Source organism: Tachysurus vachellii, chromosome 5, assembly GCF_030014155.1.
Source record: "Tachysurus vachellii isolate PV-2020 chromosome 5, HZAU_Pvac_v1, whole genome shotgun sequence".
NCBI lineage: Eukaryota > Metazoa > Chordata > Actinopteri > Siluriformes > Bagridae > Tachysurus > Tachysurus vachellii.
Window position 1 is genome coordinate 13,724,533 of NC_083464.1, and position 24,620 is coordinate 13,749,152.

General features: G+C 37.9%; 4 protein-coding genes across 5 annotated transcripts; 2 read left to right on the plus strand and 2 right to left on the minus strand.

Annotated features, from left to right (window-relative positions):
- The first annotated feature begins 1,987 nt into the window (after positions 1-1,987).
- zdhhc3a (zinc finger DHHC-type palmitoyltransferase 3a) lies at positions 1,988-10,155 on the plus strand. 2 transcript variants are annotated; one of them, XM_060869886.1, is made up of 7 exons: positions 1,988-2,202; positions 3,286-3,605; positions 3,689-3,813; positions 4,079-4,175; positions 4,468-4,549; positions 5,239-5,369; positions 9,247-10,155. In XM_060869886.1, exons 2-7 carry the CDS (start codon positions 3,306-3,308, stop codon positions 9,451-9,453), a joined length of 942 nt encoding a protein of 313 aa, XP_060725869.1. In that variant the 5' UTR covers positions 1,988-2,202; positions 3,286-3,305; the 3' UTR covers positions 9,454-10,155. The 2 variants fall into 2 exon arrangements, with proteins under 2 accessions (XP_060725869.1, XP_060725870.1); XM_060869887.1 differs by lacking the exon at positions 9,247-10,155 and adding an exon at positions 6,474-7,918 and having other exon boundaries at positions 1,999-2,202.
- An 11-nt stretch (positions 10,156-10,166) lies between these two features.
- tmem42a (transmembrane protein 42a) lies at positions 10,167-12,554 on the minus strand. The gene is made up of 3 exons (XM_060869888.1): positions 12,106-12,554; positions 11,726-11,872; positions 10,167-11,004 (listed from the first exon to the last, which is right to left on the minus strand). Exons 1-3 carry the CDS (start codon positions 12,280-12,282, stop codon positions 10,864-10,866), a joined length of 465 nt encoding a protein of 154 aa, XP_060725871.1. The 5' UTR covers positions 12,283-12,554; the 3' UTR covers positions 10,167-10,863.
- A 102-nt stretch (positions 12,555-12,656) lies between these two features.
- kiaa1143 (KIAA1143 ortholog) lies at positions 12,657-15,424 on the plus strand. The gene is made up of 3 exons (XM_060869889.1): positions 12,657-12,911; positions 13,030-13,174; positions 14,613-15,424. The coding sequence occupies exons 1-3, from the start codon at positions 12,804-12,806 to the stop codon at positions 14,816-14,818; spliced, it is 459 nt and encodes a 152-aa protein (XP_060725872.1). The 5' UTR covers positions 12,657-12,803; the 3' UTR covers positions 14,819-15,424.
- Positions 15,425-15,485: 61 nt separating this feature from the next.
- gpd1l (glycerol-3-phosphate dehydrogenase 1 like) lies at positions 15,486-24,613 on the minus strand. Its single transcript, XM_060869884.1, has 8 exons — positions 24,458-24,613; positions 23,928-24,105; positions 23,630-23,770; positions 21,534-21,672; positions 19,476-19,588; positions 18,728-18,964; positions 18,442-18,548; positions 15,486-17,193 (listed from the first exon to the last, which is right to left on the minus strand). The coding sequence occupies exons 1-8, from the start codon at positions 24,499-24,501 to the stop codon at positions 17,097-17,099; spliced, it is 1,056 nt and encodes a 351-aa protein (XP_060725867.1). The 5' UTR covers positions 24,502-24,613; the 3' UTR covers positions 15,486-17,096.
- Between the last annotated feature and the right edge of the window lie 7 nt (positions 24,614-24,620).

Consider the following 24,620-nt stretch of genomic DNA (forward strand, 5'->3'; position numbering starts at 1 on the left):
ATTTTATATTGAAAAACTGAAATGGTAAGTTTTCAGAGAGGTCAAGTTTTAGTACCCTTTTTAGACCCCTGTAGTGACTTCACGTAAAAATATTTAAGATCAGCAGCACATCTCTGGACTTTCTGAGCAGACTGTCCTATACTTGATGTAGTTTTCTAACACACAACACAACTGCTGATTATTTGATTTGAGAAAGCAGGATCACTCAAGTGCGTACAGCCTGACTGATCTGTTCTCCGTGCTGCAAACTCTTTTTTCAGAGGAAGGTAGCTAAAGCATGCTCCAAACTATACTAGAAGTAGCTAGATGATGTCCAAGACTAATTTGCATATAAATTATGCATCATTTTCAAATCAAATTACAATCTGAGTAGTTATAAATGGTGATTAGTAGATATAAAAAATTGGTTACAGACTTTAATTACTTCTAAATATCTTGGAAAATTAAAATGAAGAACAAATCATTTAGATGGTGGATAAAACAGTTGTGATCAGTGATATGTCACTGTGCACCAGTGTTAATCAGTGACTGCTTGTTGGGAAACAGTGGTGATCAAAGTTTGCCCATTGGGAATAATAGTGTTTAGTGATTGTAAGCATAATACACTTAGGATGTACCCATTGACGCTAAGTCAGGCAAACCTGCTCTCTCAACTCATACAACAGTAGCTATAATGTGAGCTGGAGGATCATTTCACTGTGCTCAGAAAGTTACTAAATTTGTCTCTAGTCTGGGTTTTGAATTAAATTTGGGAAATTTAAAAGTCACCAAATCTAGTGACAAAGTCTTTAAGTTCTTCTGTGAGCCCGTTACCAATGAACAATCACTGATCACTATTGTTACCCAATGACCAATAACATATCACTGTAGTTTTCCAACACCAATCACTGATCACCACTGTTTACCAATAACCAATCACTGATCACCACTGTTTACCAATAACAGTGAACACTGATCACCACTGTTTACCAAGACCTTTCACCACTGTTTTTTTAATTGATATGAAACACATTGATATGAAAGTGATCATTTCAATTTGATAAATATTCAAAGTAGTTGATGTTTGACAACTTCTATCTACTTTCTTTTTTTCTAGCTACTACTTTTTTTGGGAATATCTACATTCCATGCTACATGAAAAAAGATTGGCTTGTTGATTTTTTTAATTATTTATTTTATTTTTTTTTTTACCACAAAGGGATGTGACAACATTCCCTATTAAAATTAGAATAAAAAGTTTTAATATGCTCATAATCATAAAATGTCATTTCTGTTCTCCCCGTGCCTCGGGGGTTTCCTCCGGGTACTCCGGTTTCCTCCCCCGGTCCAAAGACATGCATGGTAGGTTGATTGGCATCTCTGGAAAATTGTCCCTAGTGTGTGATTGCGTGAGTGAATGAGAGTGTGTGTGTGCCCTGTGATGGGTTGGCACTCCGTCCAGGGTGTATCCTGCCTTGATGCCCGATGACGCCTAAGATAGGCACAGGCTCCCCGTGACCCGAGGTAGTTCGGATAAGCGGTAGAAGATGAAAAAATGTCATTTCTAACTTTCTATAAGCTAATGAGTCCCTAAAGCTTTAGACGGGGTAGCCAAGTGGTTAAGGTGTTGGGCTGTCAAGGGTTCGAATCCCAGGTCCACCAAGCTGTCACTGTTGGGCCCCTGAACAAGGCCCTTATCCATCAATTGCTTAGTTGTATAAAAAAATTAGATAATATGATTTGCTCTGGATAAAGGCATCTGCCAAATACTGTAAATGCAAGGTAAGATATTCAGCTCTAAACTGAAATAACAAAGGAAACCATTCTCACAGCCTTAGATGATTGGATCGATACTGCTCTAAACCGGTTTTGACCAAATCATCTTGTTCAGCTCGTTCTCTCTCCAGTGCATCTCTGCCTATAGAGGGGGCGTGGCCTGTCTCTGCGGGGTGTGTGTGTGTGATCTGTTCTTTCTCTTCATTACAGCTCGTGTGGATAAAGGGGCGCGGCCTGTTCGAATTTCTGTCTGTCAGTCAAACAGAAGGAGGCGGGGACACAAAAAATGCAGCTTTCACAACAGCCTCTGCCTTGTATTCGGCCAAACAGGATTCTCCTAACCAAAAGGAATTAATGAACGATGTTATTTTTACTCGACACATAAGATAAGGCTGTCGGTTTTTTTTATTGGATGAGGAAATCCCGAGGAGCATTTTGGGCAGTAATGTAAGTAGCCGTTAAACCGTCTCTCGGCCCAGGTAGCACAAACAGACCCTTATGTAGCTTCCTCGTCTTACATTTATTGCCTGTTATCGTCAAAACTTGCCCTTTAGTAGGTAGTAAGACGCTTTAATCCGGTCTGTTTAAACCATTTCCTTTACCAGCTCTATAAATTAGCTTTTAAACCTTAGCACGACTTAACTAAATTAGCCAAAATTGTGATGTTTAGCTAGTAGGTGTCTATGACCTGGCAAACCCTGACTAGCTTTAGTAGCTTCAATGGAGTCGTATCATTTCTTCAGTCCTGTATTAAATATACATTCGGTTACTAACAGTACTTTTATTATTGTGTTAGTGTGACACTTAAAGTTGAAACACCGAAACCGAGGACGTCTAGGCTAGGCTCGAAATGCAGAACTAAGTAGTATGTGATAATAAAACCCTACTGTTTGGTATTTAAGGCTACCCACATTGCACACTAATTATTAGGGAAGTATACAGGTTTGCCCCAAGCCAGGGTACACACCATATTTCCTAATAACCCTGAGATAAGGTATTTGCCAGATGTTCTTATTATATTGACATATAGTATGTCTTAAACATCTGTCTTATTTTTGTGTCACCTACCTTTATGACATAAAGGTTGTAACTCACGAGACCAAGTGCAGTCCTGGATAGGTGGAGTTACATAGCTAAGCACATAGATTTCACATTGGTTTGGTTAATAAACAGGTGTATTAGGGATGGTTTACAGTCATTTATCCAAACTGTGCTGTACTGCACTGCAATCTTGTTATAGCTCTTTTGAAAATATGAAGAAATCTGGTCACTCCCTACTTTTGTATTAAAAGCCTGTTCTCTTTAGATGAGAACTTTATGCTTATTCTGTCTTTGTCAGTGTGAATGACTAAGGATAATGTACCAGGTTCTGTTTAAAGCTTCTTGTTTTGTATAAAAACTATAGACGTGCCGTTAGTCACCTTGTGTCTGTTTTCAACTCTGCGCACTTAATAAGGACTCGGTTCTGTCTACTGAAGAAAAAAAAAAACTGCACAGTAACTGTTACCTCCCTGTTGTGTCTGTCCTCAGCATGAAGCCTTTGTGATAGGATGAGAAGCCCAGTGCCTCGTTTCAGGGACGTTGAGAAGCAGGCAAGCAGCTTGCAGCCCATACAGTGTGTTCCTCCCTGTCATGACAGACAGAGCACCATGTGGTTTGTTCGGGATGCCTGTGGCATTGTCTGTGGCGTTATCACATGGATGCTTGTTTTCTTTGCGGACTTTGTCGTGCTGTTTGTCATGCTGGTTCCGTCCAAGAACCTCACCTACAGCTTGATGAACGGTGCAATCTTTAACAGTCTGGCTTTCCTGGCTTTGGCATCCCACTTCAGAGCCATGTGCACAGATCCGGTAAATTCACATGCAGTCAAAATGAACGAACAAAGACACAAGTCCTGTATCAGATGTTAAACCAAAGCTCTACGTGTTTTTAGGGTGCGGTACCGAAAGGAAATGCCACAAAAGAATACATAGAAAGCTTGCAGCTGAAGCCAGGTCAAGTGGTGTACAAATGTCCTAAATGCTGCAGCATCAAGCCTGACCGAGCTCACCATTGCAGGTAAGAAAGACAAGGTAGAGGATCAACATTTATGGCTTTGCTAGGAATGGGCATGATGGATGCTTTACATTCTGTTTCTAGCTTATTTGTCAAACATTCATCTTCACAGGTTTAAAAATGATTTTAAGTGGTGATTATTTTTGTGAATTACAATACATTGTTATATAAAGTGCTTAATAAGTTCTTTAAGTCTCATTGACAACTGTGTGCAACTATTGTCTTTTTTTTTTCTTCTTTTAATGATTTTAATACTTCACTTAACCAGTGTCTGTAAGAGATGCATTCGAAAGATGGACCACCACTGCCCGTGGGTCAACAACTGTGTCGGTGAAAGTAACCAAAAGTACTTTGTGCTCTTCACGGTACGTAACACACGTATGTTAATATCCTTTTTTCATACTGTATGTGTGTATAGCAGATGAAACAAGGTAAATCTGATTCACCAGAGGTTATAAATTGCACAGCTTTTCAAGTGCCAAAAGGTTAGTTGGCTTGTAAGGAAACGACAGGATAGTAGAATTTGATTGGTAAAAAATTAAATCTAAATGATCTAAACTAAATTCCATACATTTAGAAGATGGATGAAATGCATGTGCTGCAGCAGCATTTCACTGTTTTGGACAATGTAGCCCTGAGAGTTTCTTTGCATTTCAGATGTACATTGCACTCATCTCTCTGCATGCCCTGGTCATGGTGGTTCTTCATTTTTTGTACTGCTTTGAAGATGATTGGACCAGTAAGTAAAAGCTTTTAAGATTTCATTATCTGTGACGCAAAAAATCACATTTAAATGTTAAGATCCCATGTTCTATTTTTAGGTGGATAACATGAAATGTTTCCTGTTTAGTCCACTGAGACTTTTTCCTTTCAAATGAGTATTTAATCTGCTGTTCTACAGAGTGAACACAGTCTTGTTCGGATGTTGATGGCAGACTCCTTAGCCATTTGATGAATTTGATTAGTTAATACAAAGTACATCTAATTCAAAGTTAATTCTTGACAGGTGAACTAATCTCAGATATGTGACTCTGCGTCACCGATGCTGTGACTGCCAATGCCATGTGGATGACTACGCTTTACATGTGCATTGCGTTTTTTTTTTCATCACTATCCATGTAATATATATGCTTAAGATGGTCTTAATTAATCTGTGAACTATTGTTAATGTGTCTGTGATGTCTTGTATTACACAGTTGTTTAAAAAGTTAACAATACAGTTAAGTATCCGTTTTACTTTTTCCTAGTATACAGAATAGTCACTAATCTCATTACTACTAACAGCTGATAAACAACAATCAGTGAATCTGTATTTTAGATTGACCAAAAGTAGTGTCTTTAAACACAGGCATTGTGTAGTAGCTGTGTCATCCTACTGTTTACCCTTTACTGCGTGTTAAGCACCCGCCCTTTCCCCTCCAACCCCAGAGTGCAGTACCTTCTCACCTCCAGCAACAGTCATCCTCCTCATCCTCCTGTGCTTTGAGGGTCTCCTCTTTCTCATCTTCACCTCTGTGATGTTTGGCACCCAAGTCCATTCCATCTGTACGGATGAGACGGTGAGTGACCCGTATCCCTTCCCTCTGCCCATCTTTCCTCCTTTGCTCTAGAAAATGTCTGTAGAAGTGCTGTTTAAGTATAAAATGATGGAGTAAATGTGCCGAATTAGGTTTTCTGTCCAGTTTTATTTGTACAGTGATTTTAACAATGGGCAATGTCACACAACAGCTTTACAGAAATGCTGTATGTAAGTTCATGCTATACATTTTCTGTGTAAAACATGATCCCCGTTGACCAAACCAGAGGCGTCAACGATAAGGAAAATGTCCATGAGGCGATTATTAGGAAGAATCCTTGAGAGAAACCAGAAACAGCGTTTGTCATTGGTTTCCCGTTGTAAATGTCAGTAGTATGTTGATTGTATATAAACATACAGAGTGTATATTCACTCAATCTGGTATTTAGAAGATCTTAGACTTCAAAAAATACTTTAGACCTGGGTCGGATTTTGGCCTTAACTAGATTTTCTTCTATACTACCCTCAAGTTCACTCATAGGACTCTTGCACATGTATCTGTTCTGCCACCACAAGGCTTTGAAACAGTTGTTTTAGATGAAATTATTAGCACAGACCCATTACATCACTAGCATCTAAACGTGCACTTTGGCTTATTTTCAGTGCATTCAGCAAAAGAGAATAATCCATTTGTTCGCACTAGACATTAGTCTTCAAATCTCTTAACGAGAATTATTGCATGTAAGAAACTCATTACTTTACTTTAATTATTTTTTTCCCACCCATGTATACCAGATAATAAATCAAGTTGTCATATAGGTTAAGTTTGAACATACATTGATTTGTTACTGGTACATTTTTCATCTAACTCTGCTTACTAACAAACATTCTCCTTCTAAACTCATAGAGCTTTATTAATTTATTTTTAAATACTGACCTCTTTTGTTTTTTTTTTTTGTTTGTTTTTTAAATACTGACCTTACATTACTTTCAATTTCTCAATTCAGATATATTACATTATAGCATTGAAGCTTAAGTTGATCTTTAAAGTTGCTATGAATATTTTGCACATGGTTCTGGCAGTTCTCTAGAGATGGAGGTAATCAATCACATCCACTCTGAAGTTTTGGTTGTCTCTTGTTTTTAGGGTATAGAGCAGTTGAAAAAGGAAGAGAGAAGATGGGCTAAAAAAACTAAATGGATGAACATGAAGGCGGTATTCGGACACCCCTTCTCAATAACATGGTTTAGTCCGTTTTCTACACCTGACCATGGGAAAGCTGACCCCTACCAGTACGTGGTCTGAGTTCAGGAAGATTTAGCCCCTTCCCTTTCCAGCTTTACGGTAGAGACTGGAGTTCACCGGACCTGTTTAACTCCAAAAACTCTCGCCAGCATCCGTGATTGTAATCCTGACTTGAGTAATGTCTTGCATTACTTTTAACCAGTGGGACTTTTAATTGCTGTAATGAAACCCATTGTATGTGTATAAAATTTATCCCTTATCTTATATCTTTGCACCCATTCTATTTTCCGCAAAAGTTACCTTCAGGACCATAGCTCATTTTACACCAGATGGAGTAACCACTTTGGCACTAGTGCAGGATGTTTTATCACTGTAGTCATTTACTTGTCTTTTGGGAATAAGTTGGCATGTTAAACTACTTAGTTCCTTCAGTTTTTGGTAAACGAAGACAACACGTACGTAGTTATGGCCAACCTATATCTGAAAACTGTTCTGTAAGCTGGATTCTTTTAATCACATGCAGAATGACTCATGATCAGTATCTGACTCGGTTGGTACAGCTTAATAATTTGAGGCCACAGTGTGACACTGACTTTCATCCGTAACAGTGCAAGGGTCTCGATTTTATCGAATTATAGAAAGGCAAAACAATTGTGGTTGATGCATTGCTAGTTAAGTGCTACTAACGATGTGTGTGGTGTTTTTTTTTTTTTGTTTCTCTGAACCACATGTCCTGTCCCTCTGAAGTGAGTTTGAAATCACATCACTATTCATGGAGTGTCACTTCTGGTGTAAAATGGACTTGAAAAGTGTTACTCAATAAACTTTATGTACATGTATATTCCTATCCATGTCTATATAAAATACGAGATTAGGAACAAGGGAAATTAATAATTATTCCATAAACCTTCAGCCAGTCATCTTTTAAATAACATCCTGGTTGATGATGATGATGATGATTTTTTTTTTTATTTAATTTTCTATGCTCTTTATTCTCCTTTTCATGGATGGCCAAATATAATTGTTAGCCTTCAGAAAGTAAAGAGTGTAAAATCTAGGAAAAGTATTGTATGAATAATGAATGATTATATGAAGAGGATAATGTATTAATTATGTTTTATAAATCAGTTTATGCAATCAGTCTATTGCAGTGTTGCAGGAGGTTCCTAAATAGATCAGTGCAAGAACATTTTAATTGTTAAGTCTGTGAATATTATATCCTAATTTCATAGCTTTACGACTGCTGAGGGAAACTGGCTCATTGACTCATTTGAAATTATTTACTTTAAATCTGTAAATAAAGTATATGTTTTTTTTGTTTTTTTAAAAACCATTTATAACAACTATGATACGTGTGTGTTGTTTTTTTTATGTTAGATATTTAATAGCTTATAAGGAAAAGTAAACCGTTACTTTTAAGTGTCATTAATACTCATAAAACGCATCAGTAAAGATATTAGATATTTGTTTAATATTTATTTCAAATATTTTCATCGGAATTCAAAGGTGCCGTATGTCATTAAGTGTTTCTAGAGCTTTCTCAAGCCAGTCTCCATGTTTCAGTCTTGTATTTTTTCCAGCCTGCAGATTTTGCTCCACCCACATGAAAGAATTGTTCTTAACTCCAACTCGTTTAAGGACAAGAGATTGGAAAGAGTTTGTTTTAGGGGAAGAGGAAATCTTGCTAATGTTCTAAGTGACATTACAATTAGTCTCTCAGGCAGCAGAGCGCTGTAAAACTTCAATTCTACTCCTCACAGGGGACATACTAACCTTTCCAAGGCCTATAAATACATCAACGTTGTTCTTTTTCAGGTACTGGTCTTCTTAATGGAATAGGTCTTTGGTCAGTTTCATGATTCTGTACAAGATGGCTTTTTTTTTATTTTATAACAGACCTGTAATGAGAAGGTTTTACTGTTGGTGCTTTTTTTTTCTTATGAATAAACTAAAATGAACAGTCATTACAGGTACATGAATGGCAATCACTGGGAAAATTTTTAAGTTCAATATTAAAGTGGAAAATGAAACCCTTGTTAATGGTTTGTACTTTTTATATCTAAATGCCCAAACTCCCTGTATTGTTCTTTGCTGTGGCTCTCTCACTCATTTCTGTCCTTTCTCTGATCTCTCAGTGATGAATTCTTTCTATTCTTTTCTTCTGTAGTCTGACTTTTTGTTAAAAAGCTAAAAGTTGAATCATGTATTTAAAAACCAGTGATGTCATTCTGATTGGTATGAAATGGAGGTAAGCGTTGATCACCACTGGCTGAAGCGCCAGGTAAATCGCAGCTGGTAGATTTTGTGCTTGAATGCATGCTGATGCTGAAATGAAAGGAAAGCTAGCTAGCTTTTTTTTTCTTTCCTTCCAGACGTCTTACCTTTTATGTTGCAGAGTACATTATGACTGCTAAAAGCATGCTGCATGTGCGCTGTGCTTTTTATTCATCCATATGTCACATTTATTTTAGTAGGGATTATTTCAACACTCTTTTCAGAGTGCACACCTACAGTTCTAAACATTTATCCTGCATCCCACTTCATCCAGCCCGTAGTGTGTCTGTGCTTTATTTCTCAGTACGTTCAAGGGAATTCCAGTTGGTCTGTGTTGCACATGTATCATGAAATAAACTCACATCTAAACACATCTTACGCTTTTCTCTTATTTTTTTAGGGTATTGAGCGGCTAAAAGGAGAGACTCCATCGTGGGAGAAGACTACATGTTGGGAAGCCATGAAATTAGCATTTGGCGGTCCTCTTTCTCCATCATGGTTCAGCCCCTTCTCTGACCTTTCCTGCAGGAAAAATGACTCATCCAACATTCCTGAAGCCCCACAAGGGGAAATAATATCAGAGGATGTCATTGAAATCCCCTTATAATATTGATGACCCATTGAACAATGCTTTTTGAACCTCTAATGCAGAAGAATGGGACCTTCTGTATGACATGAGATGGGGACAGTGGACCTTTTTCTATTTTGACTATAACTTTTTTGAGCTCAGTTTACTTTAATATATCAAGCCAAGTATAGACTCCATAAAGAGCTTATCTGATGGTTATGATAAAGCATTGATTGTGAGTTACAAGCTACAGGAAATTTCCCTTCATAATGAATGATTCAAGGGAAGAATTCTTGGTCAATGTGAGCAAGAATATTAGATCAAGAAAAGATCTTATTTTAAACTTAATAGTATTCAACAGTGCCTTAAAGTGTGTAATTAACCAGAAAAATCCAATATTACATGTGAATATTCCATGATCTTTATCAGAAATAAGATTTGGACAAAGTATAAGCCATGTGTATTTTGTTAAGAAATATATTTTTTTGTTCAAGTCAAACATCTGTGATCGCATTAGGACTGTTTGTCCAGTGACCCACTGTGTAAAGGGGTTAAGAGGCTGACAGCTAAATATCTGGAGTGAAAACCCCAATACTGTGAGAGCATTGTGACGTTATAATTGTGCATTATTTCACAGCTAACTTAAACTTTTATTATTTTTGAAACATTGTGGTCTTTTGTGTAAAATGAACATTTCATGTGAATTAAAGGACAAGCACTAATAAAAAAAGGAAAATTTTACTTCAAATGAGTTATTATTGTGCTTTAACATCACACACACATTTATTCAGTTTCACAGTGCTTCCGACATGTCATGGACAAAGAGAAGCTGCTCCTTCTCTTTGTTTGACAGACAATGTTGCATCATTACAGAATTTAAAAGGAGTAATGTTAGCGTGGTCTTTTCAGATACCTTACGATATCAGAGAACTAGGATTATGGTCATAACTGGAGGTTCTCTTTCAAATATTTGTTTTGATATCTCACTATAGGATATGCCTATAGGAGAAGTGTATTGCCAGACAAGCCCATCAAGAAGAATGAACTCCACAACAGCACGTGTGCCCTTTCATGGTCAAAATTTACCCATCCTCTTAGGGCTACTTCCAGCAAGTTCCCCATGTCACAAAGCAAGTAATCTAAAACAGGTTTCATGACAATGACAATGGTCTTTTGTGATGTTCTCAGTCACCGGATCTGAATCCAACAGAACAAGATGGGAGATGTAGTAGAATGAGATATTCACAGCATGAAATTGCACCTGTGCTGCAATCATGTCAACATGTCACCATCTTGTGAAATCCACGCCATGAAGAACTGCTTGTGATTTGAAAGAAAGGGTAGGCTCTAGCCAGTACTGGCATAATGCTCCTAGATATATACAAATATAGCTGCACAGTCACTGTCCCTTAATAATTTAGAAATCATCTTCAACACATATGTGAGAGATCAGTCATCCTTTTTCACATCTAATTGTTGGTCCTTGAGAGATGATCCATGCAAGATAAAGAGCCCCAACAAGATTAGTGAGATGCCAACCCACCACAACAGTGCATGGCTTTCTCCAAAGATCCCATATCCAAGGAATGCCTGAAAAATGTAAAAAGCACATCAAAATGACATTTATATTTTGGGCTTTATTCAAAAACAAATCACTAAGCTGGAATTTGTTAATGCCAGTTATACCACAGCACTGTGTAATTGGTCAAATCTGATTGGTCAGAAAAACTGCAGCTCTAATATATTATAATTTCTATAGTCACAATGTACAAAGTGGGTGCACATTATAAATTATGACTAATAAGAAACAGATTAAAATGTGTTGTTATTTAACAAATATCTAAATGTTGATGAGGTGTTAAAAAGGAGACATTTATTTAATATTTGTGAAGTAGTCTCCAGTGTAAGATTTCAGATATAGAGAAGGATGAATAACTAAGCAGTTTCTCAGTAAAATGACAATTCATGTGATAACAGAAACTAATTTGTTTAAATGTAACTACAAATAAAATTAAAATGAAGTTTGTTTATGAAGTTGTTGCATTAATTAACAAAAAGAAAATGTAATCTCTGGCAAAATGCTGCAGTACAAGATTAATAAAATGTCTTTCAGGACTTGCTGTTAAAGCAAAATTAGCTATTTGTAGGTGGAAAAGTAATAACCCTTTGCACACCGACCAGCCGCATCAACCCTTCCTGCACACCCTTTTAATCATCCTTTCATAATTAAAAATACATAGAATATATATATATATATATTTTCTGGAACCATTTATAATCTTTAATGCAGCTTGTTGTGCTTCAGTCTTACAGAGGAGATGAAATTAGAGGCAGTAGTGGTTACAGTAGCCCGAGCAGAAGACGATGAATGTCGCAGAGCCTTGGCAAAGAAGGTCCACATCACAGCATTAGAGCTGAAGAGCAGGACGCCACACACCAGTCTCAGAGGAATGTGGACCTGTGGAGAACATCAGCATACTGAGATGAGGCTCAGATGATTATAGTGTATCGGATTCTTTCCTAAATTACAGCATTACTGTTAACCAGTATTTCATAGAAATATGTAGAATTATGTTGGTTGTATTAATTATGTCACTATGACCAGATCTGTTGCTTTTGGTACATGAGTCTGAGATAATGGCGAATGTTATGTTTTATGTAATTAAACAAGATAAAAAACAGCCTTTTTACCCATTCACAAGCAGTGGTGTCCACCCCAGGGGTTAAACCGACCTCCTCAGTCCATGTTGTTACCGCAGTGTCACACAGCTCCTTAAGGTAACCGGCACCCAAAGATAATTTAGCAGATGATGAAGCGACAGCAGCACAGAATCCGGCTAACAACGCGTACATCAACCCAGTCAGCATAATTACACGTCAAAGCTATATGACATCAGTAACGATAAACAAATCCTAGTGTACAGAAGAAACATTTTGTATAGCAGTGTATCCAAACACTGAATGGTGAAGTATGCGGAAGCTGGGGAACACTTTCCGGATTGTGCTGCGTCCCAATCGCGCACACGCACACGCACACGCACACGCACACGCACACGCACACGCACACGCACACGCACACGCACACGCACACGCACACGCACACGCACACGCACACGCACACGCAAGCTGAAAAGTGAGCATCGATCCGCACTTCGAAATTTCCACCAGCAATAGTGCACCATCCGGGTACTTTTGACACATACTACGATTTGGGACGCGTTCATTCTAACCTCGGACACTATTTAGTAGGGATAGTAAACAGGGTTGATCTTAAAATCCGCGCCTGTTGATGACGTCAGGGCCCTGTGTGTATTCGTTGACTCGAGCTGAAGCTAACGTGTAGCTACGTGTATAGAACCTCAGCTATATTAAAGGTTTACAATATAAACATGAACAAGAAAGGTAACGTGTCGTGGGTGAAACCGAGCGAGCCGTCGTTTCTGCGAAAATTCAAGAATGACATTGGATACAAAGAAGGACCGACTGTTGAAACAAAGGTAGCTAAGCAAAGCAAAGCTAAGCTAAGCTAAAAACACTCCCCCGTTAGTGCTATTGATATGTAAATGTTCGGCTATTTAGCGCTGACTTTATGTTCTACACTTTACGTGATCACAGCGACAGGAACTGCCCCAGTTTGACGACGACAGCGGTGACAGTGACCGAGAGGATGAAATGCCTCAAGTGGTGGTGTTAAAGAAGGGCGACATCACCGCAGAAGAGGCTCTGAAGCTCAAGAAAGACATCCATGACTCTAACAAAGGTAGCTAAGTATTTTTATTGTCCAAATGGTTTACAGAGTGAATATAGAATTTCTGCACAACACAGTAGTTTTGCCAGCTCGTGCACTACAGAGTAATTAGAAATCTCATGAATTATACACTATATTTAGATCAGCAGTAAATGTATGCTTCGTAATTACTTAAAGACACAGGATAGTGAAACAACTGGCTCCCATTTTGGGGAACAGCTAAGTGTTAGACTAAGGTGTTAGACTGGTAAGGAGGTCATAAGTTCAAATCCCAAGTCCACAAGCTGCCCCTGAACAAGGCCCTTAACCCTCAGCTGTAGAAATGAGATAAATGTAAGCTGCTCTGATTAAGCACATCTGCCAAATGCCCTAAATGTAAATATTGATACCCTAAAGGTCACAGAGCAGAAAATGTCTGTGGGGTGAAGTCTAGCTCCTGCTACTGGTGTCGTCAAGGCAGAAGGCCAGAGGGTAGAGAAAACAGTACGTTTTAGGCTGGACTGTGTTGTTAGGGTTAGGACTAGGCATATAGAATTGGATCAGGTTCAGCTCCACCTACCTGGGCTTTTGGTTCTGCAGCAAAATCTATAGCTGAGGTACTTGTACCCTACACACTTACACTATGCACTGTGTAATCTAGCGTAAGAATTATAGAAAGTCAGTATTGTACAGATGGAAAACTAATGGAAGTATTAGCTATTTCCCAGTTGATGGCAAACAGTATCTCAAACATGTAATGCAACTCGTGTCTCTAGCAGAATATGGTGAATTTTTAAAATGTTGAAAAATAAGACATTAGTAAGTTGTCTTGTTCTACAAACTGTTTGTCATAGTAAAATAATTTTCCTCACTCAGTATTAGCACCTTGTAGCCCTGACATTCTTCTTCTTAAGCAAAGCTGTATAGAATACTTCATAAGTATGTAATTGGGGCTGCATGCTATCTTAACTCTCTCTTGCTTCAGTGTAAAATCTTACCTGGTTATTGGTGACTTGTTCATCAGAACTGCTGCTGTAGTTATAAAGATTGCACTGGGTTCATATGAGGACTCTTATTCACAACATATGTGTATCCAACGTCCTTTTAACATTTACGGCATTTAGCAGACACCCTTATCCAGAGTCACTTACAATTTATTTAAATTTATACAACTGATCAATTGATGGTTAAGGGCCTTGTTCATGGGCCCAGCAGTGGCAGCTTGGTGGATCTGGGATTTGAACTCATGACCTTCTGATCAGTAGTCCAACAACTTAACCGCTAGCTTACAACGTCCCTTTTAACTCGCTATTGTTTGGCAAGATATGTAGCTGTAGAAGAGACTTTTTTCCTTTACCATCTTAGGGAGTTGCCATACAAACTAAATTTAAATTGAAATGAAATGATTGTTTGGAATAGACCCATTACATTTTATGTATTACTTTATGTATTTTTTTTTTTTTGGTCGCAGATGAACAGCCTCCTGCAGACGGAAAAATTTTATTTAAGAAGCCAGCAAAACGTTCCTCAGACAAATTTGAAGGCATAACTGCTAGCTCCAACAGCAAAAAGAAGAAGAAAAGTGAGAATGAAGAGGAGGAGAAGAAGAAGGAGTCTGGAGTGAAGGTGAAGAACAGCAGTCTCTTGTCTTTTGGTGATGATGAGGAGGAAGACTGAGACCTTAATTATAACATAAAATATAATGGTAGAAGCCCCACACACATGATTTTTAGAATTTTGAATAAAATTGTTTTGTAATTTGAAATACTTGTCTGAGGCAGATTATAGACATCTTTAATGTCCTTTGGTTAATATTTAAATGATTTAATTCTTTATCTTGGCATGTTTGCCAGAACATTTTAATATCAACATGCAAAAATATGTGCTGTCTAGCATCATGGTGATCGAAAAATGAGTTTACAGCTTCAGAAGAAACCATTTTTCTGCTGTAATTCTGTGTGTAATGTACCATTGTGTATTTTCCTTGCCAGATGTTTTGCCTACTTCTGGGAATGACAGGAGTAAAATCTGTGTTCTTAAAACAAAATGCAAATTATGAACAATTAACATTTTTTGGGTTTCAGCTGAAGTCACTGTATTGAGAATTTGTGTTGTAGATAAATTATTCTGCCAAAAAGCAGATGTTCATACATTGTATAGCTTCTATAAAGGAGCTGTCTGGAATTTTACTTTTATTTTTTGCTTCTCAAGTATTGAGATACTGCTACATAACTCTCATTATGGGTTTTATATAGAACGTAAATAAAAACAATTATTATTTCACGTCTTATCTCCGTATGTGTTGTGTTAGACTCTTCATTGGAATGACTTGAAAACAAGAAGCTACATAGTAAACACTTTATTCAACTAGACGAGGCTGCAATCAAATGTGAATGTCTTCCAAATGTTTTCTTTAAAGTCAGTTCACGTTCCAACTTTACAAACAAATGACGACATTACGGAGGATATGATATTTGCACCGATAACAATAGTGTTGCTTGATGACATAAAAAAAGAATTTTATAGAATTATGTCAATCAGCATTATAATCTATATGGAGTGTAATCTGCTTACACAAGTCTACACCCAGACTGCAGTACAGCTTGAAATCAGTGAAATGAATCGCATATACGGCTAACAAGGTCTATGAATTTACATCTGTGAGCGTCACTGAGCAAAATTCAACAAGCCGTCTATTCTCAGTGTGTACTTCAAGATAGATAAGGACAAGTGAAATAGCAGAGACTTTCCAACTAGCAAAAACAGCAAACTGAGTTATTCTGGTTCTGACATAACACAAATCAAATTAAAGTGGTACTGGTTAATTAGTATTGATTAGTAAATTCAGCACACAGAATGATCCATTTGAATATGATGATGCTACAAATGACCAGAAGACTCCAAATGATGTTAGTGCACATAGTTTTGTAAAAGCATTAACAAAAGTGCAATTCATTTAATTTCTTATCAAGGGTTTTTTTTTTTTTGAGAGAAAACCCTTTCACAGTATGTTGTTAAAGCACTGCTCAATTCCCTTGTTTCCTAAAAAAAAAAGGAAAACTGACAATAGGGTATACGGACCATAAGAAACCCCGTTTCTCCTTAACAAAATGTAATAAAACCAAACTCAAGGGATATAAACAGTGGAGCTTTTTCTGGCAGCGTTGGGTAGACAGGATACAGTGATATAAACACTTGTTAAAAATGTTACAAAGAGTTAAAAACAGATTATTAGCTAAGAGGTATCAGTGTTTCCATAGGGGATGTGGTCAGGTTTATAGTTTCTTTGCCCAGCAGGAAAAATGTATCTGGTGATCAAGAAATGGTCCCAAAAGTTGTATTTATTTGTATGCAGAAGGTCATCACCAGTGAGCACACCAGCAGCATTAAATGGCCTTCTGGAGAACTTGGAACAAAATGTTTATTACTTACTGGCTCTGATCAGCATCAGTTCTACCTACTGGATAAAAACCTGACTGAGCTGGATTAATCTGAAGATTTCTGAAGTTTAAAAACATCATGATACAACCCGTTAGTCTAATCAGTGGTGAGATTAAAAGAGGATGAAAAATTCCTATGAGCACTGTTTATGTTTCTGCAGTAGTTATGCCCTCCACAAGGGGGCACCAAATGAAAGTAAAAATTACTAAAGTATTGAATAGATATTGCAAACAGCTTTTGTTCCAAAAATGTAGTTGTAGATGTAGTTAGTGAAACGAGTCTAAATGTTTGGCAGCTTTGTGACTGGTTAGACCCTGAGAATGACCACAACCTAACCATTTAATCCCAAAAGTGTTGTTAACTAAAGACTACTTGAGAAAAAAAAATCCAAATATAAATGTGCGTAAACCGAGAAGGTATGATAAAGGCAGAATTAATCACTGTATTAAAGGCAGAGGTGCTGGTGAAGGTGTTACTTTCGAGGCCAGCATGACTGCAGCTCGCTCAGGGCCGCTCAAATGTGCTCAGGGTGAGACTGCAGGCAGGAGATCATGTCCTGAACTGGCTTGCCATCAAAGCAGATCTGATACACGGCCGTGAACAAGGGAAACCTAGAACACAAGGCAATATTTATTTTATTATTTACTATGTAAGGAATAACTATAGTAGAATGGGGTGGAGTAATATGGCCTGTCAGGATAACGGCATGTAATTAAAAACTATTATTATTTTTATTTTATTTTATTTATTTATTACAATTTTTACTCTTTTTTTCCACTATAACTGAATGATGTCTGTTCTTTAACATTGCTTACTGTACATCAGTTAAAAATGGCCTTTCCCGTAACCACCTTTTTTTTCATTGCTATTGAAGTTCATTAGGAAAATGCAGCTTGTTACAGGACTGAGAAACTATAAAGCATTTACAGTGGAGACAAAAACGCTCATCTCTTCATTCCTCCACATATACAGAGCATAAACTATAAAATTCCCTGTGATGGGTGTAACTACATTTACATTTCTGGCATTTAGCAGACACCCTTATCCAGAGTGACTTACATTTTATTTCAATTTATACAATTGAGCAATTGAGGCCTTGCTCACTTCCCAGCAGCGGCAGCTTGGTGGAGCTGGGATTTGAACTCATGACATTCCGGTCACTAGTCCAACGGATTAACCACTAGGCTACCACATCCCCTTAACCACTCAGCATATCACATCACATTACATTAATATTAGACACGGATCAGTGTAGGTATTGTGTAGTTCCGCTTCGTGCTGCTAAAACTGCTGATATGCAGCAAGCAGTAACGTTTTCAGCAATTTGTGCTACAGTGGCTCTTCAGTGGGTTCGGACCAGACAGACTAGCCTTTGTTCCCTACGTGTATCAATCATTATTGGAGCACTTTTTGTAGCACTACTGCATACCGGGAAAACCCCACAAAACCTGCTGTTTAGAGATGCTCTGACTCAGTCGTCTAACCATCGCAATTTGGCCCTTGTCAAAGTTTTTCCTGTTCTAACACATCAACTGACTGTTCACATACTGCCTAATATATCCCACTCCTTTATATCCCTGCCGTTTTAACAAACTAATCAATCATAATCGAGATAATTATTCACTTCACCCATCAGTTGTTTATGGCTGATCGCTGCATTAACAAGCACTGAAATAATTTTGAGATTCCTTGCATACTTGAATTCTTTGTCTTGCACTACTCACATCTGCATTGGACAAATCAAGCATTTGTCAGCACTGTAGTATAACAGATTACATATAAATGCACTGGTAAAAGTACGAGGACACCTGTTATGAGGGAACAAATGATTAAAAAAAAAAAAAAAAAAATGCACTGACTTTTCCACTAGGCCCTTCTGCTTGAGGATGTGGTTCACTTCAGCAGATGTCATTGGCCCTTGAAGCTTCTGACCATTCAGCATCTCCTTCTCGAGTGCCTCAATGCTCTAGGACAAGAAAACGCACCCCATTAACCAGAAGCTGATTGTCATATTAAAAACTCCTAAAGTTGAAATCATGACATTAAAGTTGATCTATAGGTTGATCAGTGGTTCATCTTTAACATTTCAAGCCCACAGGAGTAACACTAAACATTCTCCCATGCATTAATGATATTGCTGCACACCTTGCCTGTCGTGACGAAGGCCTCTGCTACACGACGGTTGCGTCCGCCATAGCAGGTGGTGATGAGGTCAGCTACTCCACAGCTTTCCAAAAAGGTAGCAGAAGATACGGAGCCGTCTTTATTGAACAGCTTGGCAAAGGCAATCATCTCCATCAGCCCAAGCCTGATCACTGCTGCTTTGGTATTGTCTCCACACTTTAGGCCGTCACAAAATCCTGCTCCCACAGCCACGATGTTCTGAAAAGAAAAAAAAAATAAATTATACAAATAGAAAAACTGAAAAATAAATAAATAATAAAATAAAAAATGGATAGGAAAAACAACAATAATAACAACAAAAAGAACTACTACTGCTGCTGCTATTATTATCATTAAAGTATATTTGATCTACTAAAGTCCAGATGTGTGTAAGCTATAATAAGATTCATTATGATGTGCAATGCTTAACATAATACGTTTACAAAAAGCCACAGAAATCACAGAAACAAATCTATTGTTTCGGTCTCTATAACTTGACCGACACAAGGTTCGGGGTAAACGTAAACTACTGTCAACTTTGCATTTAAAGCATTTTCGCTTATATAAGCAAGCACAATTAAGGCTCAGTTTCAAAGAGTTATTGCTGTGTTACACAGGGCATTTAAAGTGTGTTGCATGCATATGAGTCACACTTCAGCTCATATGCCCTCTCTATACATAGAGACACTTTTCCTGGGAAATCAGCCAACATGAGTACTATATACAGTACTTTGAGAGCTCCACACAGCTCCACGGTGTCTGCGTCATCCACGACAGTGATGCGGAAGTTGGGTGTCTGCAGAAGATCCTTAAAAAGCTGTCCGTTCTCCAAGATTTTACTGCCTGGAAAGTGAAGAGCAAAAAGCAGCACTGCTTAGTTCCTTCCACTGGTTATAGATAATGCCTTCTACCCTGCACACTGAAGCTGTAACTCCATCATTCCAGCAGCGGTGCATCTTTATAAACGGTTGTTGAAATGAAAACAAGGTTCTGTAAAAGGCTGAATATTCTGACAGTGCAGCGAACCTGTTACAGCACCTGGTTAAGAGATTTGTCATGATGTGTGATAAAAGTATAGTTTATAGTTAAACAGCACAAGATATGCGGGTGTCAAATCACCTAATTCTTGTTAACAATCAGTCCTAGCAATGTAAATAATATACGAGTTGGGAAAGATGTTACTGCTGCCACTGTTGGGCCCTTGAGCAAGGCCCTTAACCCTCTCTGCTCCAGTGGTGCTGCATCATGGCTGACCCTGCGCTCTGACCCACAACCTCCAATGCTGTGATATGTGAAGAAAGAATTTTACTGTGCTGTAATGTATATGTGACAAAATAAAGACTGCTTCCTAAACAAACCCTCTTCCATGGCAAATTCAGGGGAATCTTAGTAACCAGAGGATTAAGGTTTACAATAAAAAGCTTAGAGGTTTAAACTAAATATGAACTACGTGTTTGACCATGAATAAAATAATGCACTGAAACCAATGCTAGCTAGAGCAGGTTTAGAAAAGCTCCATGAAAGTGTTAAAGGTTCAAGGACATAAGCATATTCCTAATACTGAGTCAAACATACTATATTAGAAAGAAAGCAGATGACAGCATGATGCAGCCGCATTAAAAGAAGAGGGTTATTACCACAGCACTGTAATTTGCCAGTGATGACTTTTTTTCTTACAAATCACAGAATGGCATGTTCGGTTTATAGTTACACTTGAAGGCTTGAAACAAGTTAATTCCTGTTATTGATTTGAAATGTGAATCAAAAAGAGTTCTGCTGAACGAGCATTGTGATGACAACACGTCACATCCTGCTCAAACTTAGAGAAAATTGAATTCTGTGAAGTTGCCGTGATTTTGCGTTCCTTTCTGGAAGTGCAAACTCTGCTTAATACAAACGTGGTTTGCTTTGCATTCAGAAATAACGTCAGAGATGCTGCTAGAGAAAAGTAATCAACACCTGATCACATAATAATAATAATAATAACAACAACAACTAGAACGTACATTTCCTGAAGAAAATGTGAATGGTGCTTGCACGTGGCAAATCCTGGAGGCTAGTCGAGACGAGCATGTGACGTCATCTGAATACTCTTGAGGAAGTTTTCCTCATTGTGCTGTGTGTTTTGATATGTCACACTAATTTTTTATTTTCACGTGACATCACGTGACATCATCAAAATACATGTGAGGAAGTTCCCCTCATTGTTGTGAGTGTTTTGATATGTCACATGTCCATGTTGTAAAAAGTTTTTTGATTTTGCATATTTTGGGGGCAGGGCTGCAGCACAACCGAAAGGCCAGTCGGTACACCAATTTACAGGTTTGTTCAGAGTATCACCCTAAAGGAGCTGGCCAAGTTTGGTGTAGATAGTTCGAAAGCTTGCCGAGTTATAAACCTCCAAAGTTTATAATGGGAGTCTATGGGAAAAAAGGCAAATTTGAGACCTGGTACCAGAGGTACCGGTACTCGGATCGCTTATAAATGTCATAACACACCTCTCCTCAATGAGCCAGTCGATTTGACAGCTCATTCACGGGTCTAGGACAAAAGCTGCGGGACAAGTTACGCGCCATAGTTTTGTCCGGCACAATAGTAATAATGTTGCTTTGCAAGCACCATTAATAATAAAAAAACTCGCTCAATCCAGAAAAGAGCTCCTAAAATGTAGGTCTTTCTTTTGTAGTTAATACTGATGTCACCACCAACATTATAGCGAAGAAAAAGAAGCTAACCCCTGCAAATATGTTGGCCGGAGCATTACAAGTTGTAACTTTTTTCCTCTTACCGATTGTGGTTTCACAGAACTTCTCATCCGCCACCTCATTAGCAATGTTGGCCCCCATTAAGACACTGACATCAATACCCATCTTCTCCCGAATGATATCAGAGATGAGTTTCAGCCCCTCAGGTCCCTCATCAATACCCTAAAGAGAAACAATAGATAGATAAAGTTTACTCGGATGTGTTTTATGCAAGTCTCAACATCTGTTCCTTTGGAATCATTAAGCTGTGAACTGCAGCTGCTCCAAAAAAAACATCTTGAAGAGCTTTTTGCCAAATGACTCATGAAATAAGGAGGAAAAATAAAGAAGGGGAGTTAGAAATGCAGATCAGGAATGTGGTATGTTTTTTTAATGATTAAAAGGCATTCAAAATGAATAAAGCCATCTACATTTCATGAAGGCAGAAATCTTTTTTAAAAAGTGGATTATGTCATGGTTAAAAGCAATACAAAAACGTGACAGTCGCAAAGTAAGCAGAGTGAATCTCAATGAGAACCAAGTAAGGCTAAATGGAGGGATAAATTAGAACAGTAATAAAAGAGAGAGAGTGAGAGAGTGTGAGTGAGTGTGTGAGTGAGTGAGAACCTGAAACTCAAAAATAAACAGAGAATAAGCAGCTGGCCAGGCAGCCAGCAGTCCGTGTTTGACTCATAAGTCGTGCTCACATATGGTGCACTCCCCTTAACACACACACACAATCCGCCCACATCATTCCTCAGCACCTATTTTGTATAGAACAGAGAGTTGGAAGTGTAGAGAACTTGTGATGGGGAAACAGTGGACTCAACTTTCTTTTATTTCCAATCCATAACAAGAAGTGTAGTTTATGTTGACGTTACCAGGTTGAAGTGACTCAAACCTAATTTTCCACCTTAATGTGAAACAGATCAAATTTTTTGGACTGTATGGATATAAATATCAGATTTTTTTCAAATAAGCCACTTTTGTATGTGGTCTTAGATTAAACACATCTCTGAGAAGTGACCAAGCAACATGAAAAAAGCCAGATAAGAATTTGTGGCTTTTCATCCCCAACACATTTTAATGTACATGAGTACATAGCCTTCATAGTCATAACCTAGTCTTGGCCCACAGTGACAATACTCAGAGGAAATATCTGGGAAAGTGATTTTTGTAGATTCAGAAGAAACCTTCCAAAACCTTTGCAAAACAATGTGTGAAACAATAACTGAAACAATTGCAAAAGAAATTGATGTGTGTACGTGGAACATTTTGAGGAGAGATGTGTTCATATGAAGACAGATATGGATTGCGTGTGGTTATGAACATAAAACATCAAGATAGACAGATTCAATCTGATTGGAAAAATAAATCTGATTATAATGTTAATGGAGCCACAGTTTTCAAATAGACAGTAATCTCAAATCCCTCATAAAAAAAAAAGCCTTATGTTTTATTACTCTTTTTTTTTTTGGCCTTTTATTTCCACTGTCATTTAACAGACATTACACAGTAGCTTTAGAAAAATAAGCAGTGTTTGGGAAATCAGACATATCTTGACTATTTAACAGTTCAAAGTATCTGGCTGGTCCATGTCAATACTAACCTTCAACTAAATGACTCGAGCTGATATTGCAGCTTGTTTTATAGAGCTTGATTATAAGAATTAGACTACAACAAAGAACACAATAAAGCACGCCATACTATCTACACAGCTCTTAGTGGACTTCGACCACAGCACAACAGAGATACTCACCTATAACATCACAGTGTATTATGCAAACTGTAAAATTGTTTTTTGGATAGATAAAACAGCACAGCAGATTATAGGCTTTGAGCTCCTGAACCTGAATACTGTGTATCATAAAGGACTCCACCCACCCAATACACAAATATGTCCCAATTTAATCAAGAAAGAGGTACATGGTCATCAAATCCCACACTCTTTCTCAGAGCAGTCACAATAAATTGTGTTGAATTGTTTACAATGAGAATAAAATCCTACTCTTACATGTAAATAAACATTAAAGAATCATTATGTCTCTCTATTGTCTAGTGCATTGATCAAGAATAGTTTTGTAATTCATGATGTCTGTCCAAACCGTGCACAATATTTAGTGGATAGAACGCAAGTTACCTTAATTAAACTAATTCCTCTGGCCGTCTTAGAAACACAGCCGACCATCTCATCACACAGCTTTCGGATAAACTGGTGTGGGACCACAAACACCAGCAAGTCTGCTCCATCTGCAGCATCCCGCAGCTCAGGCACAGCAATCTGCATGTAGAGGGTCGTTTCTTAATATCAGCATAGCAAACTCTATCCGATTACAACATACATGAATCAGCAATGCCCAGCTTTACACGAGCGTATTCCATTTTATATGACTGGGGTACAAATTGATGTAAGAACAAACACTTCAAATGGTTCTTACCACATTTTCTGGAAGTTTGTAACCTGGGAGGTATTTGACATTCTCATGATCAGTGTTAATGATATCAGTAAGTTTTCTTCCATTTATATTCTCCTCATAGACCCACATCTTGACGGTGGTGGCAAAGCTCTGCAGTTTTTGTGCATTGTGACCAATGATCCTAGCAATAGCAGAGCCCCTGATTGGAGAATAAAAAAAGAGATAAAGTTCATTATTATTCATCATCCTCAGTTTTCTGTGCTGTTCATGTGCAAAGGTTAAAAGCAATGCAAGTCAGTAAACTGAGGATCAACATGATAAACATGAAGGATTCATTTGTGACTGCATTTCTATATAAAAAAGCAACTGTTAAAACTCGAGTTTATTTTATTGTACCTAATCAGCCTTGTGTTGTAAGTGCTGTAATAATGGCAAATAAATATTGATTATATGTGAAAATGATCATTTATTAGGTATTAAGGTTAAATATTAGCGTTAACAGAGTGATATTTACCTCCAGTCTGACAATGAGGTAAACAGGGTGTACTCACCAGTTTCCTGAGCCCACGATACACACTTTCAGCGGTGCAGACATTGCAGAAATATCTTCTAACAGAGAAAACTAATAATATGGCGGAAACTGCTTAGCTAACTGCTTATAGTTGCTCTATATGCAGCCTGAGGGCGTGAACGTGTTCGTCGACTTTTGATTGC